Source organism: Gopherus flavomarginatus, chromosome 5 (genome assembly GCF_025201925.1).
Source record: "Gopherus flavomarginatus isolate rGopFla2 chromosome 5, rGopFla2.mat.asm, whole genome shotgun sequence".
Taxonomy (NCBI): domain Eukaryota; kingdom Metazoa; phylum Chordata; order Testudines; family Testudinidae; genus Gopherus; species Gopherus flavomarginatus.
This window is the reverse complement of record NC_066621.1, coordinates 24,105,912-24,119,007: the sequence shown is the minus strand read 5'-3', so window position 1 is coordinate 24,119,007 and position 13,096 is coordinate 24,105,912. Positions and strand designations below refer to the sequence as shown.

Sequence of the window (13,096 nt, the reverse complement as noted above, 5' to 3'; positions counted from 1 at the left end):
CCCAGCCCCTCCTCTCTCCTCAGCCCCTTTCCCGGGCCAGGAGGTCACCTGATCCCTTTGTCTCCAACACCTTCAGCTGGCACCTTTGCAGAGGAGGGGCCCAGGCCATCAGTTGCTAGGAGACAGAGTGTCAGGCATTTAGGTGCACTGGCCCTTTGCTCTGCCAGATGCTTAAGAACTGCCATGGGGACACTGAGGCACCAACACAGTATTCAGAGAAACATTAAGAACTTTCCCAGTTCGTCACATCTCTTCCCCCTTCGAGACCGAACTGAGCGAGGTCACTCCAGCCAGTGACCTGGGGAAGTTCGAACCCACCAACGTTCCCATGGATGCCCCAGCATCTCTCCCATTCCTTGGTGTGAGTTACGCCAGGACAGTCCAGTCTCACGCCCTCCCTTAGGTCGGGTGTGCTTGATGGCACTTGCAGGCCGCAGGTGGGAAAGTTTATGCAGCCCACACCCTTTGCCACCCCAATACCCCTGGGGTTCAAGCTGGGATTGGGTCTTTCCCCAGCCCTTCGGTCTGTGATTCGGGCTCTCTTGGTTAAGAGCCCTCATCTTGGCCTTTGCCAGCTCTGGGCTTGGGCAGCCGCTTCCCACTTTGTGGCCCAGACACAACACCTCTTCCATCCCCCCTTACACTTTCCAGCTTTTAAGGTCAGTCCCACCTCCTTGAGGCAGCCCAGCCCCCTCTTCACCTGGGACACCTGTTCCTCCCAGATCTGGCTAAAGATGCACATCTTATCAGTGTCTGCCAGGGCCAAGTTCTCCATCGCCCTCTGCTTGTCTAGAATCTCCCCAGGCCTAGGCATGGGGTCGACATTGGACACTGTGATGGCTTTAAGCTTCTGATAGCCCCCATAAAACCAGATCATCCTGTCTCCCTTGGGGATCAGCCCCACGGGTGAGGCCCATGGGCTGTAAAACGGCTGGATCCCATCTAAAGCCAGCATGTTCCAGACCTCTCTCTCCAGGTTCTGGGCTGCTTTCCCAGTGACTCTGAATGGGAAACACCTGATGGGGAGATTGTCTCCCACCTCAGGGAAGAGATCCCCCAGGGGGTCTTCCCCCTTCTTCATCCAATCCTCCCTCTTCAGGTTCAGGGGTCCCCTCACTCTCCTCCCATCCAGCAGCTTGAACGGGAAGAACCCTGTGGATTCCTGGGGCACCACCAGCTGCCTCCCGATTACCCCCAGTTCTACTTCCCCTTGGGGAGCCCATTCCCGGTACAGGAATCCCTTCTCCTGCAGGACTCTGTCCCTGCAGCCTTCCCCAAGGGGGTTTGCAGCACTGTGGCCAGCAAGTTCCCTCAGCTTCTCCAAGGAGGGATCCCTCTGCAGCTCGGTCTGGGATTCAACAGCTGGGGCAGGGAGTGGGACCTGCTCCCTCTCGCTGGCTGGGCCTGGAGTCACAGCGCCCCTGAGCCCTGTCCCTGGTAGCTCCCTCCCTGCTGTGTAATCACTTCCCAGCAGCACGTCTGGACCAGGCAAACCTGTTTGGCAGCTGACCTGCCCTGCCCGGGTGTCCCCCCACTCAGCTGGGGTCTCAGCTTCCCCTGTGCTCAGCACTGCCCTTGCAGTCCCAGTGGGGGCAGGCAGCGAGCTCTTTGCTCTGGTCACAGCATCAGAGCCAGCGTGAGCCCCCTCTCCGGTGTGCAGGGGGGCGAGGAGCATCTCTCCCTCCCACTCAGCCCCAGGGGGCTGGTTACAGGTAGGCAGGTATCCTGAGCCCTGCAGCCCCTCCCCCTGCCAGCCAGGTCATTTGCATTTTCACTGACCATTTCCATCCTAGCCAATTGGTTCCCTGGATTTGAATTCAAACCCTCGGCCGTTACAGGAGCGGGGCCTGGATCCTGTCCCATGGGGAGACAGTCACCCCCCAACAGGGCCTCCCAGCCGATATCCTGGAGAACCCCAACGACCAGCCAGCCCAACCCCTCCTGTGTCTGCACAGGGATCTGGGCCATAGGCAGGGCGAGGGGCTTCACCCCAGGGAACTTCACCCAGGTCCCACAGTCCCTCAGCATCTGGGGCTGCACCACCACAGTTCTCTCTGTCCCAGGGTCTCGCCCTCGCAGGCGTGTTTCCCCACTAACCCCTGGGCAGCCCCCTATGTCTCTCTGATCCACCATCACCAGTCCACGCTGCTGCTGCTTCTCCTGCAGCTCTTCCTCGGGCTCTTGCTCTCTCTCACGGTCCTCTCGCTCTCTCGGGCTCTGCTCCCATCCCATCCGTCTCCAATCTCCTGATGGGGAACCCAATCGTGAAGACCCTCGTCTGATTGGGGACCAGACTCCCAGGGATGCCTGGCTGATGCTCCAGCCGCTCTCAGATCCTCTTGTAGCCCCATCTGGGCCAGGAATCTGCTCCTCAGAGCGGTCCTTCTCCTCCAACTGCACGATTAACTGTGCCTTGGTGAATTTCCCCATGCGTAACCCTCTCTTTGTGCACAGGATCACAATGTCCTTCTCAAGGAGATGGTGATAGGCCATCACTTCACCGTTCCCAAGTGGCTCTGGACTCACAGGCCTGTGTGCTCTTGGCTCCCCCATGGTTTCCAGGAAGAACCCCTGGTGTGCCAGCCCTTCTCGTGATCACCACCTCTTTGCCAGGGTCGAGCTGCAGACTCCTCCGCCCCTGGGACTGCTCCTGCAATCCCCCGGGGAACCCTGCTACTGCAAAAATCCTTCTCTCTCCCAGGGTCGAGCGGCAAGCTCCTCCGCCCCTGAGACTGCTCGCTGCAGTCCTCAGGGGGACCCTGTTACTCCAACAGTCCTTCTCGCTGGTCACACACTCCCAGAGGTTAACCGCCCCCTGAAACCATCGCTCTCTGAGCCTTCAGCACGCCTGGTCCTCATTATCCCTCCTTTGTTTTACTGCTCCCCAGTCACTTACTGCAAGCAGCGCCATTCACGGGGTGCAGTACGTCCCACCGCTGCCACCAGTTGTCACGGAGTCCCCGGGCGATGCTCTGGAACTGCTCCCCACCAAGCCAGTCAGGACTTTGGGGAGCCTTCTCTCCCTTGGAGCAGACTTGTTCAGGGCAAGAAGCTCACACGTTTTCACCTCCTGGGTCTCTCCTTGGAGCATTCAGCATCCTCTGCCTCTCCGTGCGCTTCCCACAGCGAGTCCACCCCAGCGGGGTCCTGGGGAAGCCACCGGGTCCTGCACCCCCACTTTGCAGTCAGACGTGACTCTTAGCCAGCCAGTAAAACAGAGGTTTATTCGATGACAGGAATAGGGTCTAAAACAGAGCTTGTAGATACAGCGAACCGGACCCCTCGGCTGGGTCCATTCTGGGGGGCAGTGAGCCAGACCCCCAGGTCTGCCCTCCACCCTTGACCCCAGCCAGCTCCAGACTAACAACCCCTCCCAGCCCCTCCTCTCTCCTCAGCCCCTTTCCCGGGCCAGGAGGTCACCTGATCCCTTTGTCTCCAACACCTTCAGCTGGCACCTTTGCAGAGGAGGGGCCCAGGCCATCAGTTGCTAGGAGACAGAGTGTCAGGCATTTAGGTGCACTGGCCCTTTGCTCTGCCAGATGCTTAAGAACTGCCATGGGGACACTGAGGCACCAACACAGTATTCAGAGAAACATTAAGAACTTTCCCAGTTCGTCACAGTTTTATTGAACACTTGCATTGTATCGGCACCTCGGCTGTGATCCACAACAGTATTAAGTGCTACCACAAGCTGCAAAACCCTGTAGGCCCCTAAATTCACTCAGCACCTAAGTGTTCACAATACGAGTTTCCTAGACACTTATGCTTCTGCTCTGAGCATGCACACAGGTGCCTCACTCCAGGCACCTGAACACTGGTCTCCTGCCTACGTCCCAGCATGAGTCACAAACCAGGAAAGATACAGGCACCCCTAAGTCACATATGGGGCCCATTCTGGTAAGTATGCTGAGAGGCTGCATACCAGATTGGGCCCCTCAGGCAAGTTCACAGTAAACAGCTGGCAGAAGGAACAGGTCTGGAGAGGGCACTCACCCAGGATGTGGGTTCAAGTCTAGGTGAACAGGGATCTGCCACCTCTCAGGCGAGTGCTCTAACCACTGGGTGATGCAGTGCTCCCTCTCCTATTGGAGACCTTCCACTTTATTTAATTGAAGTAAATCAATAGTAATTGGACCACAGGAGGGCAGGGATCAGCATCATGTCACACACACACACCCCAATCAGTACCCAGCCCAGCCCAGGGAAGCTAATGATCCAGCCAGTGAACCAAAAATCAGGAATGAATCCTGGTCACATGCTGCCTGAGGCACGTTGCGCATATGCTAAGAAGAATTGGACCAGAGAAAGTTGACATGACTCCGTACTAGTGCTCAGAGCACTCTCCTGAGAGATGGCAGATTCCTGTTCAAATCCCTTCTTGGGGAGAAGAGGGACTTGAACCAGTGGTTTCCCACATCCCATTGAGTACTCCCCCCAGTGGGCTCAAGATATAAAGGAGGTTCCCTGCCCCCTTGGCTTTTTTTTGTGTGAATTTGCCTGAGGCACCTGATCCAACTTTAAATACCATTTCCTTCCCCGTCATGCACGGGATTGTACAAATCCATTATGTTGGCACACAAAGCATCCCTGATTGCCATGGTGTGCGTGGATCCAGCAGTCATGACAGGTGCACTGTCTGGTTCTGTTCCTGGCTCAGCAATCCAGTAGTGTCTTGATTCTACTCCGTGCCAAAAAATGGTCCCTCTTGTCCTCACAGACATTGTGCAGAATACAGCAGGCCACGATAATGCAGACTGCCTCGACAACACTGACCTCTAAACAGTTTTGCAGGCAGCGCTAACAAGATTTCAATCTGCCAAATGCACATTCTGCCACCATCCTACAGCTACTGAGTGTGCAGCTGAACTTTCTTTTGCCAGCTCCTCTGAACGCAGGATATGATTTCATAAGCCATGGCAATGAGGAGGTTGTGGGGGGTTAGAGGATTAGAATAACCATGGGGACAATGACTCCTTTTGTTATAGTGTAATGTGGTCAGAATAATGTCCCAGTTTCTCCATGAAGGAGAAGTCCTGATCTCCAGAACATCCAGGCATCATGCACCCTGCCAATGCATCCCATGTCAGTGTCCAGGAATCTGCCCTGTGGTTGACCAGGGCCTGCTCCTTCTACGATGGGGTAGCGCTCTTTGCAGTTTATGTACTCATGTATTCCTTATGGTTGGCAAACTATAGGCACAAGTCCCATCCGGGGCTCTGGTCCAGTTTAGAAAGTCCATTCTCTCAAAGCCAGCAATCATTTCACCAACATTTGTAATGCCCACCCTCTTCAAGTTCACCATAGTCCTGATTGCCTCAAGCCTCTGCCACAACCCTCCACCCCCAGTTGTTTTACCCTCCCCCCCCCATGAAGAGGAGTCATGCAAGTGGATTCCTCACATCAGCTGGTTTTGCAGCGCAGATCACAAGGAAGGAGGGGGTTAAACCATCTAACAAGAAGGAACTGTATTTCAATGCTGCCTGGGCTCTGGGGTCAAGGTTTACTAGGCTGTAATGGAGGTCCTCACTTCTTGAGTGCCTCCTAGCAGCAAAGTATGGTACTGCAGTCATTTTCCTGCTCTTGGTGCCCTCTGTATGTTGCTGACCTTGCTAGGTGGGTCTTCAGTGGCTAAGCCTTCTGGCCAACTCACACAGGCAGTACAGACCTCTTCCAGGGTAGTGAAGTGTTCACCAAACTGTCTGCCCTCATCAGGGACATTAGCCCCATCTTTAGGCCCTTTAAATCATGTTACTCAGGTTTCTAAAGGAGCCTCATCCCCTTCTAGGGGCTTAGGTCACTTTGCCAGCAGGGGAACTTGGACCCACCCCTGCTCTGGGTTCCAACCCAAGGACCTATAGACAGCAGCTATGTGTTACTTCCATCAGTGAGTTGCTGCTGCATTCCTTGGACCTCTTCCCACCTGGTCCCTTTATCTTCACCTGTTATTTTAGAGTTGCAGTTCTCAGGTCCTCTCACTCCCAGATCCAGTAAATGCTGCCAGTTGAGTGCCTTTGGCAGAGCCACTTCCTCACCCTTCTGGTCCCAGGCAGGAACTGACATGATAAAGACCTGCAGCAACTTTTATCTGAGCCTGCTGGGCTCTGATTGGCTGCTTCCATGGGGCCTCTCTAGGCCAGCCTGGAGAACCCACTTTCATTGCTCCTTCCTGGAGCAGGAAGTAGGAGAACCACAGAGCATCCAGCGGAGGGCGGGCACGAAGGGTCAGGTACACACCATCACATAGGCATAAGCACGAAGTCACCAAATGTTTAACCCTAAAGGACGCAGAGAGCTTGCTCATTATAGAAGCTTCTATTAGATTCTAACTCATTTGCGTATCTATGTTTACCTGCTTTAACCTTGTAACTAATTCCTTCCCTTTTCCTACTTAATAAATCTTTAGATAGTTTATTGTAGGATTGGCTACAGGTGGTATATTTGGTTTAAGATCTAAGGCAGTGTTTTTCAAAGGTCGGGTCATGACCCAGTACTGAGTCACAGCATGTAAGGCACTGGGTTGCCTTGCTCAGCACCCAGGGCCCCTGGTGGCTCTGGTCAGCACCACCGACCGGGATGTTAAATGGCTCATGGGTGGTGCTGACCAGCTAAGGCGGGCTAGTGCCTACCTGTTCCGACACCGCACTGCACCCCAGAAGCAGCCAGGAGCAGGTCCGGCTCCTGGGCGAAGGGGCCATGGGGCTCCACGTGCCGCCCCTGCCTTGAGCACCAGCTCCACATTCCCATTTGTCAATTCCTGGCCAATGGGAGCTGTGGGGAAGGTAACTGCAGGTGACAGCCCCATGGAGCCACATGCCTACCTCTGTCTAGGAGCCGGACCTGCTGCTGGCCGCTTCCAGGGCACAGCACGGACCACGATGCCAGGACAGCTGGGAAACCTGCCTCTGCACCCTGGCAGCACCGCTGACTGGTAGCCACTGGATGTAAGTCCACGTCACAACCCTGGGCCCCAATCCCCTGCCCCAGCCCTGAGCCCCCCCCCAAACCTGGAATGTCTTCCTGCACCCCAACCCCACCATCCCTGGCCCCATCCCAGAGCCTGCACTCCCAACCCGTAGCCCTGACCCCCTCCCGCAGCTTGAAACCCTGATTCCTGGCCCCACACTGCAGGCCTTATCCCTGCACCCCAACCCTCTGCCACAGCCCTGAGCCCCTCCCACACCCCAAACCCCTCATCCCCAGCTCCGTTGGATCATAGGCATCAACAATTTTCTCCAACTGGGTCCCCAGAAAAAAAAGTTTGAAAACCACTGCTCTAAGGAGTAATTGACCTAGGGTACGTGACTGGTGTTTGGGAGTGGGAGTAGCTTGAATATTGCTGTGATTCTTGGTGTAAGGGACCATCTCTCATGCTTGTAGGCTCACCTGGGTGGCGAGATAGTCCAAGGGGACTGTCAGTGACTCTGTGGTCAGCCTGTTATAGTGCCTGAGAAGTTTATACTTGATAATTGGTTGGTGAAATCTAAGCATAGAACACATAGCCAGAGTGGGGTTTGTGCCCTGCTTCCTAATAGTCTGCCCTGAGGTTGGTTCAGATGGTCTTGGGTCACTGTAGGAAGCTTTCCAGGAATAATTACTGTGACACTGCACCCCATATTCTTCACAGTGATATTATTATGATTGGATTATGGCATAATTATGATGCATTTTGTACAAGAAAAGTCATGTGAAGTGTCATTTAAAAAGTTATGATTTGCTGAATATGGTTATCCTATTTGTATGCCTGTATCATTTTTGTATCTAAAGTTATGAATATTGACTAGGGATCTATATTTCAAAGCCTTTCAGGTACAATAATGAAGACATCAGACAGGGCTGATGGCCCATCAGCAAAGACAATGGACTGTGGAATAGCTTAACCTTCCTGTGGGCGTTTTGGCCAGCCCATAAGCAATGGCTGCTATAACACTGCGAGGGCATGTGACCAGATCACATGTTTCCAGACTCCATCTTGAGACGTCAGTATTTTTCCACAAACTGGTCTGGGAACCAAGTTTTGAAATAAAAGGTTCCCACCATATGCTAAAGCTATATAAGGCAGGGGAGTGACATCTTCTGTTCTTCTTCACTCCCCACACAAGAAGTCTCCTGGAAATACCTGAGGAACAAAGGCTGAACTGGGGCTGAACTAGCCTGTGTATGAAAAACCTGGGGATTCCAAGCTGCAAAGCAAGTGCAGCTTGTATCTTAAGCATCTACAAGTCTGCCTGTTCCACCAATTTGGGTGGGAATCTGCTATTCATATCCAATCTATCTAGTATATTAAGCTTTGGTTGCATATTTGTTTATTTGCTAAGTAATCTGTGCTCATGTTTGCTGTCACTTGTAAGCATTTCAAATCTATCTTTTATAGTTAATACATTTATGTTTTAATCTAAACTAGTGAGTTTGAAGAGACGTGTGTGGGAATCTGAGCTCAGAGAGGCTATTTCATTTCCTCTCTACATTGAGGGGGAGGTGAACTGGATAATAAATTCATACTGGTTGGGTTTGGATCAAGGCAAGATGATACGGCTCTGGGGTCCTAGGCTGGGAAACTGGGGGTTGTTTTGGCTGTAGCCTCTCTATTGTTGGTTCACATGCAGTGGCTGGCCAGAGAGTAATGCATGTAACTGCAGCTGGGTGTGTCCCTACCTGTGTGAATGGTGGTGGAAGTGTAAGACCAGGAGCGGGTCTGCAGCTTGCCACAGCAGCACAATATGAGAGGGAGCCCAGGCTGGTGGGTCAGAGGGCTCAGCGGTACCCCAGTTCCAGGTGGCACCCCGGGGGGAACCCATCACAATTAAAAACAGTCCTTGGGCTTCCCCAGTTATGGTCCCCCAAAAGGCTAGGATCATAAGATTTTGTGTTGATTATAGAACACTTAACACTGTCACTGTTCCTGACCCTTACCCTACATGTGCAACTGATGACATGTTAGACACTTTACACAAGGCAAAGATCCTAAGCATCCTGGATTTGACAAGTGGGTATTGCCAAATTCTCTTAGATAGGAGCGTGTAGAAACATAACCGATTTGGGAGTTCAGAATGATAGTGGGTTGCCATCTTTCTAATTGCTGGTAAATGGATTTGAGGCCCCTCCCACTGTACTACCTCTTCCCCCGAGGTCCCCCCCCATCACTTGCTTCCCTCCCCCCATCACTTGCTGGATTGTCTCTGTCCCTCCCCCCTGCACCTGGGGTCCCGCTCCCTCTATTTTTAGCAGTGTATTATTCTGCAGCCTCTCCACTGCAAGGAAAGGTTCCAGCAGCGGGAAAAGGCAGGGCAGGCAGTGCAGAAAAGTTCTGGCAGCTTCCTGCTGCTGGATCCTTTCCCCGCTGCTCCCCTGTGCCAGAGCCTTTCACTGATGCATGTAGCTACATACCACAGCGTAGCTGCCATCTGCTTTTCACTAAGGCGTGTAGCTACAGTAGTGTGCAGTGTAGGCGTCACCATAGGTGAAAAAAAATCTATAGGACCGTAACACTTCCACAAAACAATGGGTAACAATTTGCACCATAACTTTCCAATTGGGAATGCCCTATTTTTAACCTGGGAACCCGGCAGCATGTTCCATTTGTAACCTCAGAGTATAGAGAAAACCAGCTGTATTCCCTCGTGCAAAGGGAGACTCAGGAATCTAGTCTCAACCTCCTGAGCAGACCTTTTTGTTGCTGTTTTTAAAGGTTGTAGAGCCTCGTTCATTTGACAAATAAGTTGTGCATTTGTTGCAACCCTACAATAACAAGTCAAGGACACTGTTTTCCTGCATGACAGCACACATGATCAGTACACTGAAATTCACCAGGATATGGCTCTCAGGCCTTCCTGTGCCAGGGATCCAAACTATAGCTGTTCATACTGCCATAGGACAGATAATCTCCTATCTGCCTTCACAATGTCCCTTTAATGAGAGCGCTCACCTCTCATCCAGAGTGCCCTGAGTGGAGAGGGGACAGAGATGAAGAAGGAAGAGGATTCTCTTCCAAAGACTCATGCTGCCAAAGTAAGATCAGCAGCATTTCCCAGAAGCTGCTCCTGCTCTGTGGCTAAGTAGAGCATTGAAGTCACCTCTTTGAATGTTCGCTGCCATTATCACCCTTGGGAAGTCTCCCTCTGCCTCCAAACCAAATAGGGCAGACAGATTCCTTCTTTCAACACCTGAGAGTCCAGGCCAATAAGCTCTTGCTCATTACACCTTCCTGTGGCCACCACTGGTTAGAAAAAGCCAGTCTCTTGTGTAGCATGGGGCCAGGCGATGTACCTGGCAGACATCAGCCATAAAGGAGCTTTACCTTTCCAACAGATCTGGGAGAAATTCCACACTTGCAAAACATTCCGTTTTCTGTTTGTAATGCTGCGAATCCCCTGCACTGACAAAATGCCTGGGAGAGGCATGGAGAAGTATTAACTTGAAGCCCAGACACAGTAAAATCCATGGGTCAGATTCTCTGTGCTCACGGTGTGCAGCAGGGAGAGGGTAGTGTCAAGGAGCCGGTTACAACTCCCTGATTTTCACGCTGCTCACTCACTGGACTGCTACCTGGGCATGGCCAGAGCAAAGCATGCGCTGTCTCCTGCTCCTCCACTCCCACCATCTTCAGGGGGGGCTGCAAGGTGTTGTAGGAGCCAGCTGGAGATTTCACCACCCAAGGACAATCCCCAGCAAGGGGGAGGTGGCCAGTCTCTGTTCCCTTGTGTCACCTGAATGGAGCCCAAAAGAGAACCTGCCCACGTGAGAGCAAATGAATAGAAGTATCTGGAATGGAGGTGGAGATATGTCTCACTGCTGGCTGGAAATGAACCCAACATGACCTCCCTGGAAAGGAGAAACTCCCCAGGATGCAGTTTCCAACATTCTAGGCACTGCAGCTAGACACTAACTGGGACTTGCCCCTCTCTCTTGATTATAATAATGGTTCTGTTTTTAAAAGACATACACATTTCCCCTCCTATCCCACCACTCACTGGCCCAATGATCCCTAAACCACCCATCCTCCCGACAGCCAGATCCAGCCCACCCAGGCTTCCCACCAGACGATCCTCAAATGAACAATCCCTCCAGCCCGGGATTCCAGCAGCAATTTCCTGCTGTACAGCCACCACCACCGCTCCCAGGCCTCAAGCAATCAGGAGAGAGCTGCATAAGCCCAAACCCCTGGCTTCTATCCCAGAGGGAGGTGCTGAGGCTAGAGGGGAACTTTTCCCACATTCATTCAGTGCATTGATGGGGTTTCCCCTCCAGCAGACACTGATACCTCAGCATTTCCCAGAACAACTTGTGCTGTGAGTAGATCTGCCCCTCTCTTTTCCAGGTGGCTTTTCCAGTGCCTGTTTTCCACAGCTAGACCCCAGGGAAACCTTCCCTTTGAATCTTCCTGCTCAATCCAACATGGTCTGATTCCCGTAGGCCCCCCCGTGGCCAGGATTCTCTTCCTCGCTTTCACTTACCATTCCATCTTCCACTTTAGCAGGAAGAGACTTCAGCCATAATGAATCCCCTGTACTGGGGGGAAAGGTAGTCTGGAAGGAGGAACAACAAAGGGCCTGTTCTTAGCTGTTTATAAGGCTTTCGATCCAGAGGAGGATGCTTTAGGTTTCAGAAACTCCAGCTCAATGTTCACAGAAGAGGTGAGTCAGAGTATCCATCCAGAAATCAGTCAGTACTGGGGGAAGCCAGGAGTGACGTCTGCCATGAGCGCATGGAGGTGGCTGTTTCACTCTTCCCTTCCTCCTTGCGTGCCTAACCCATGCACGGGCCACCATGAGAATCCTCCACCCCCATGCATGTTTCCCGTGGGAGAGGTCCACCCTCCCATTGTTGCTCACATGGGCTCACCCAAGCACGTTCCCCTCAGACGTTGTTCTCACACTTTTCCATGAACACCCTGTGGGAGACAGCCCCACCTGCTTTCCCCTTGTAAGACAAGAGGACCCACATGCATGTTTTTCCCCTCCCAGAGAAATCATTCTCTGCCTGAAACATTCACTTTGCTGTGCTTTCCCCATGAAGCACCTATACATCTTATACACTCCCCCACAGGAGACCCTGAGTTGCAAAGGCATTGCCCTATATGATTCACCTGCTCCATCTGAGCATCTCATGAATCTATCCCCACACCACACAATCTGATGCGCCAGGGTGTCCCTGAGGCACCTACCTCTGTATGCATGCTCCCCCCATGCCATGCCTGGCCCAACATGCCTGCGTCAGTACATAAAGTCCTTCCCATAATGCATAGCCCCTCCATTAAATGCATGTGCCAGTGCCCACTCTCCCATGAGCTATCTGCTCCCATACACTCACTCCACCCATGGTGGCTCATGCAATGCTCATCCCCAAACATAACCTTCCCCTATAATAAACTCACCTGCCTCTGCATACTCTTTTGTTGGACACCTGCTTCCCCTACCCAGCCTTCCCCTATGGGATGTCTGCCCTGTATACACACTCTCCCATGAGATATCTACCCCTATGTGCACTCCTGTATGGACGTTCTCCATGGCACAACCACTGCTGCATGTGCTTTGCATTCTGCACTCTCTCTCCCCCAACATAGGCTTTCTTCCATGCTAATGAAGTCTGGAAACATATATATTCTAGATTGATGCTCTTTTGGGGCAGAGGGTGTCTTTTTTATCCTGTGCTTGTACAGCACCTCACACAATTGGGTCCTACTCTATGACTGGGGATCCCAGGAAGAAGCTTTAAGCAACACACCACCCCAGCCAGAGTAGAGAGCTTGGCGCACTGCACCTGGTGCAAGATCTAAGGCCTTAACCAGACACTGTGAACCAAAATCAGGCCATATATTAAAGCAGATGCTCACAAGTTCACTGCCCAGTACACGAACTTGGCAAAGCTGTTGCTAGTGTACTAGGCACTAGATATTTACATACATCGATTTCAAGGTGAGCACAGATACATCCCCAATCTGGTACAAGCTAAGATGGTTTGACAAAACAACCAATAGGGATGTTTTGTCCAAGATATCAGGAACAAGAGGTAGTAACAAACAGATACCATGAAATACGTAAGGTGGAGTATGGTAGTTGTTTGCTTTAGCGTATAAATGTTGGGGAACTTCACCTTAATT

The 13,096-nt window shown here is 52.3% G+C and overlaps 1 protein-coding gene across 1 annotated transcript in view; it reads left to right on the top strand.

Annotated features, from left to right (window-relative positions):
• DRAM2 (DNA damage regulated autophagy modulator 2) overlaps positions 1-8,397 on the top strand; it is a 33,362-nt gene extending 24,965 nt beyond the window's left edge. The window contains exon 9 of the mRNA XM_050956417.1: positions 7,799-8,397. Within this exon, the coding sequence (XP_050812374.1) occupies positions 7,799-7,837 (39 nt within the window). The 3' untranslated portion in view covers positions 7,838-8,397. The remainder of the gene's footprint in view (positions 1-7,798) is intronic.
• Positions 8,398-13,096: the final 4,699 nt, after the last annotated feature.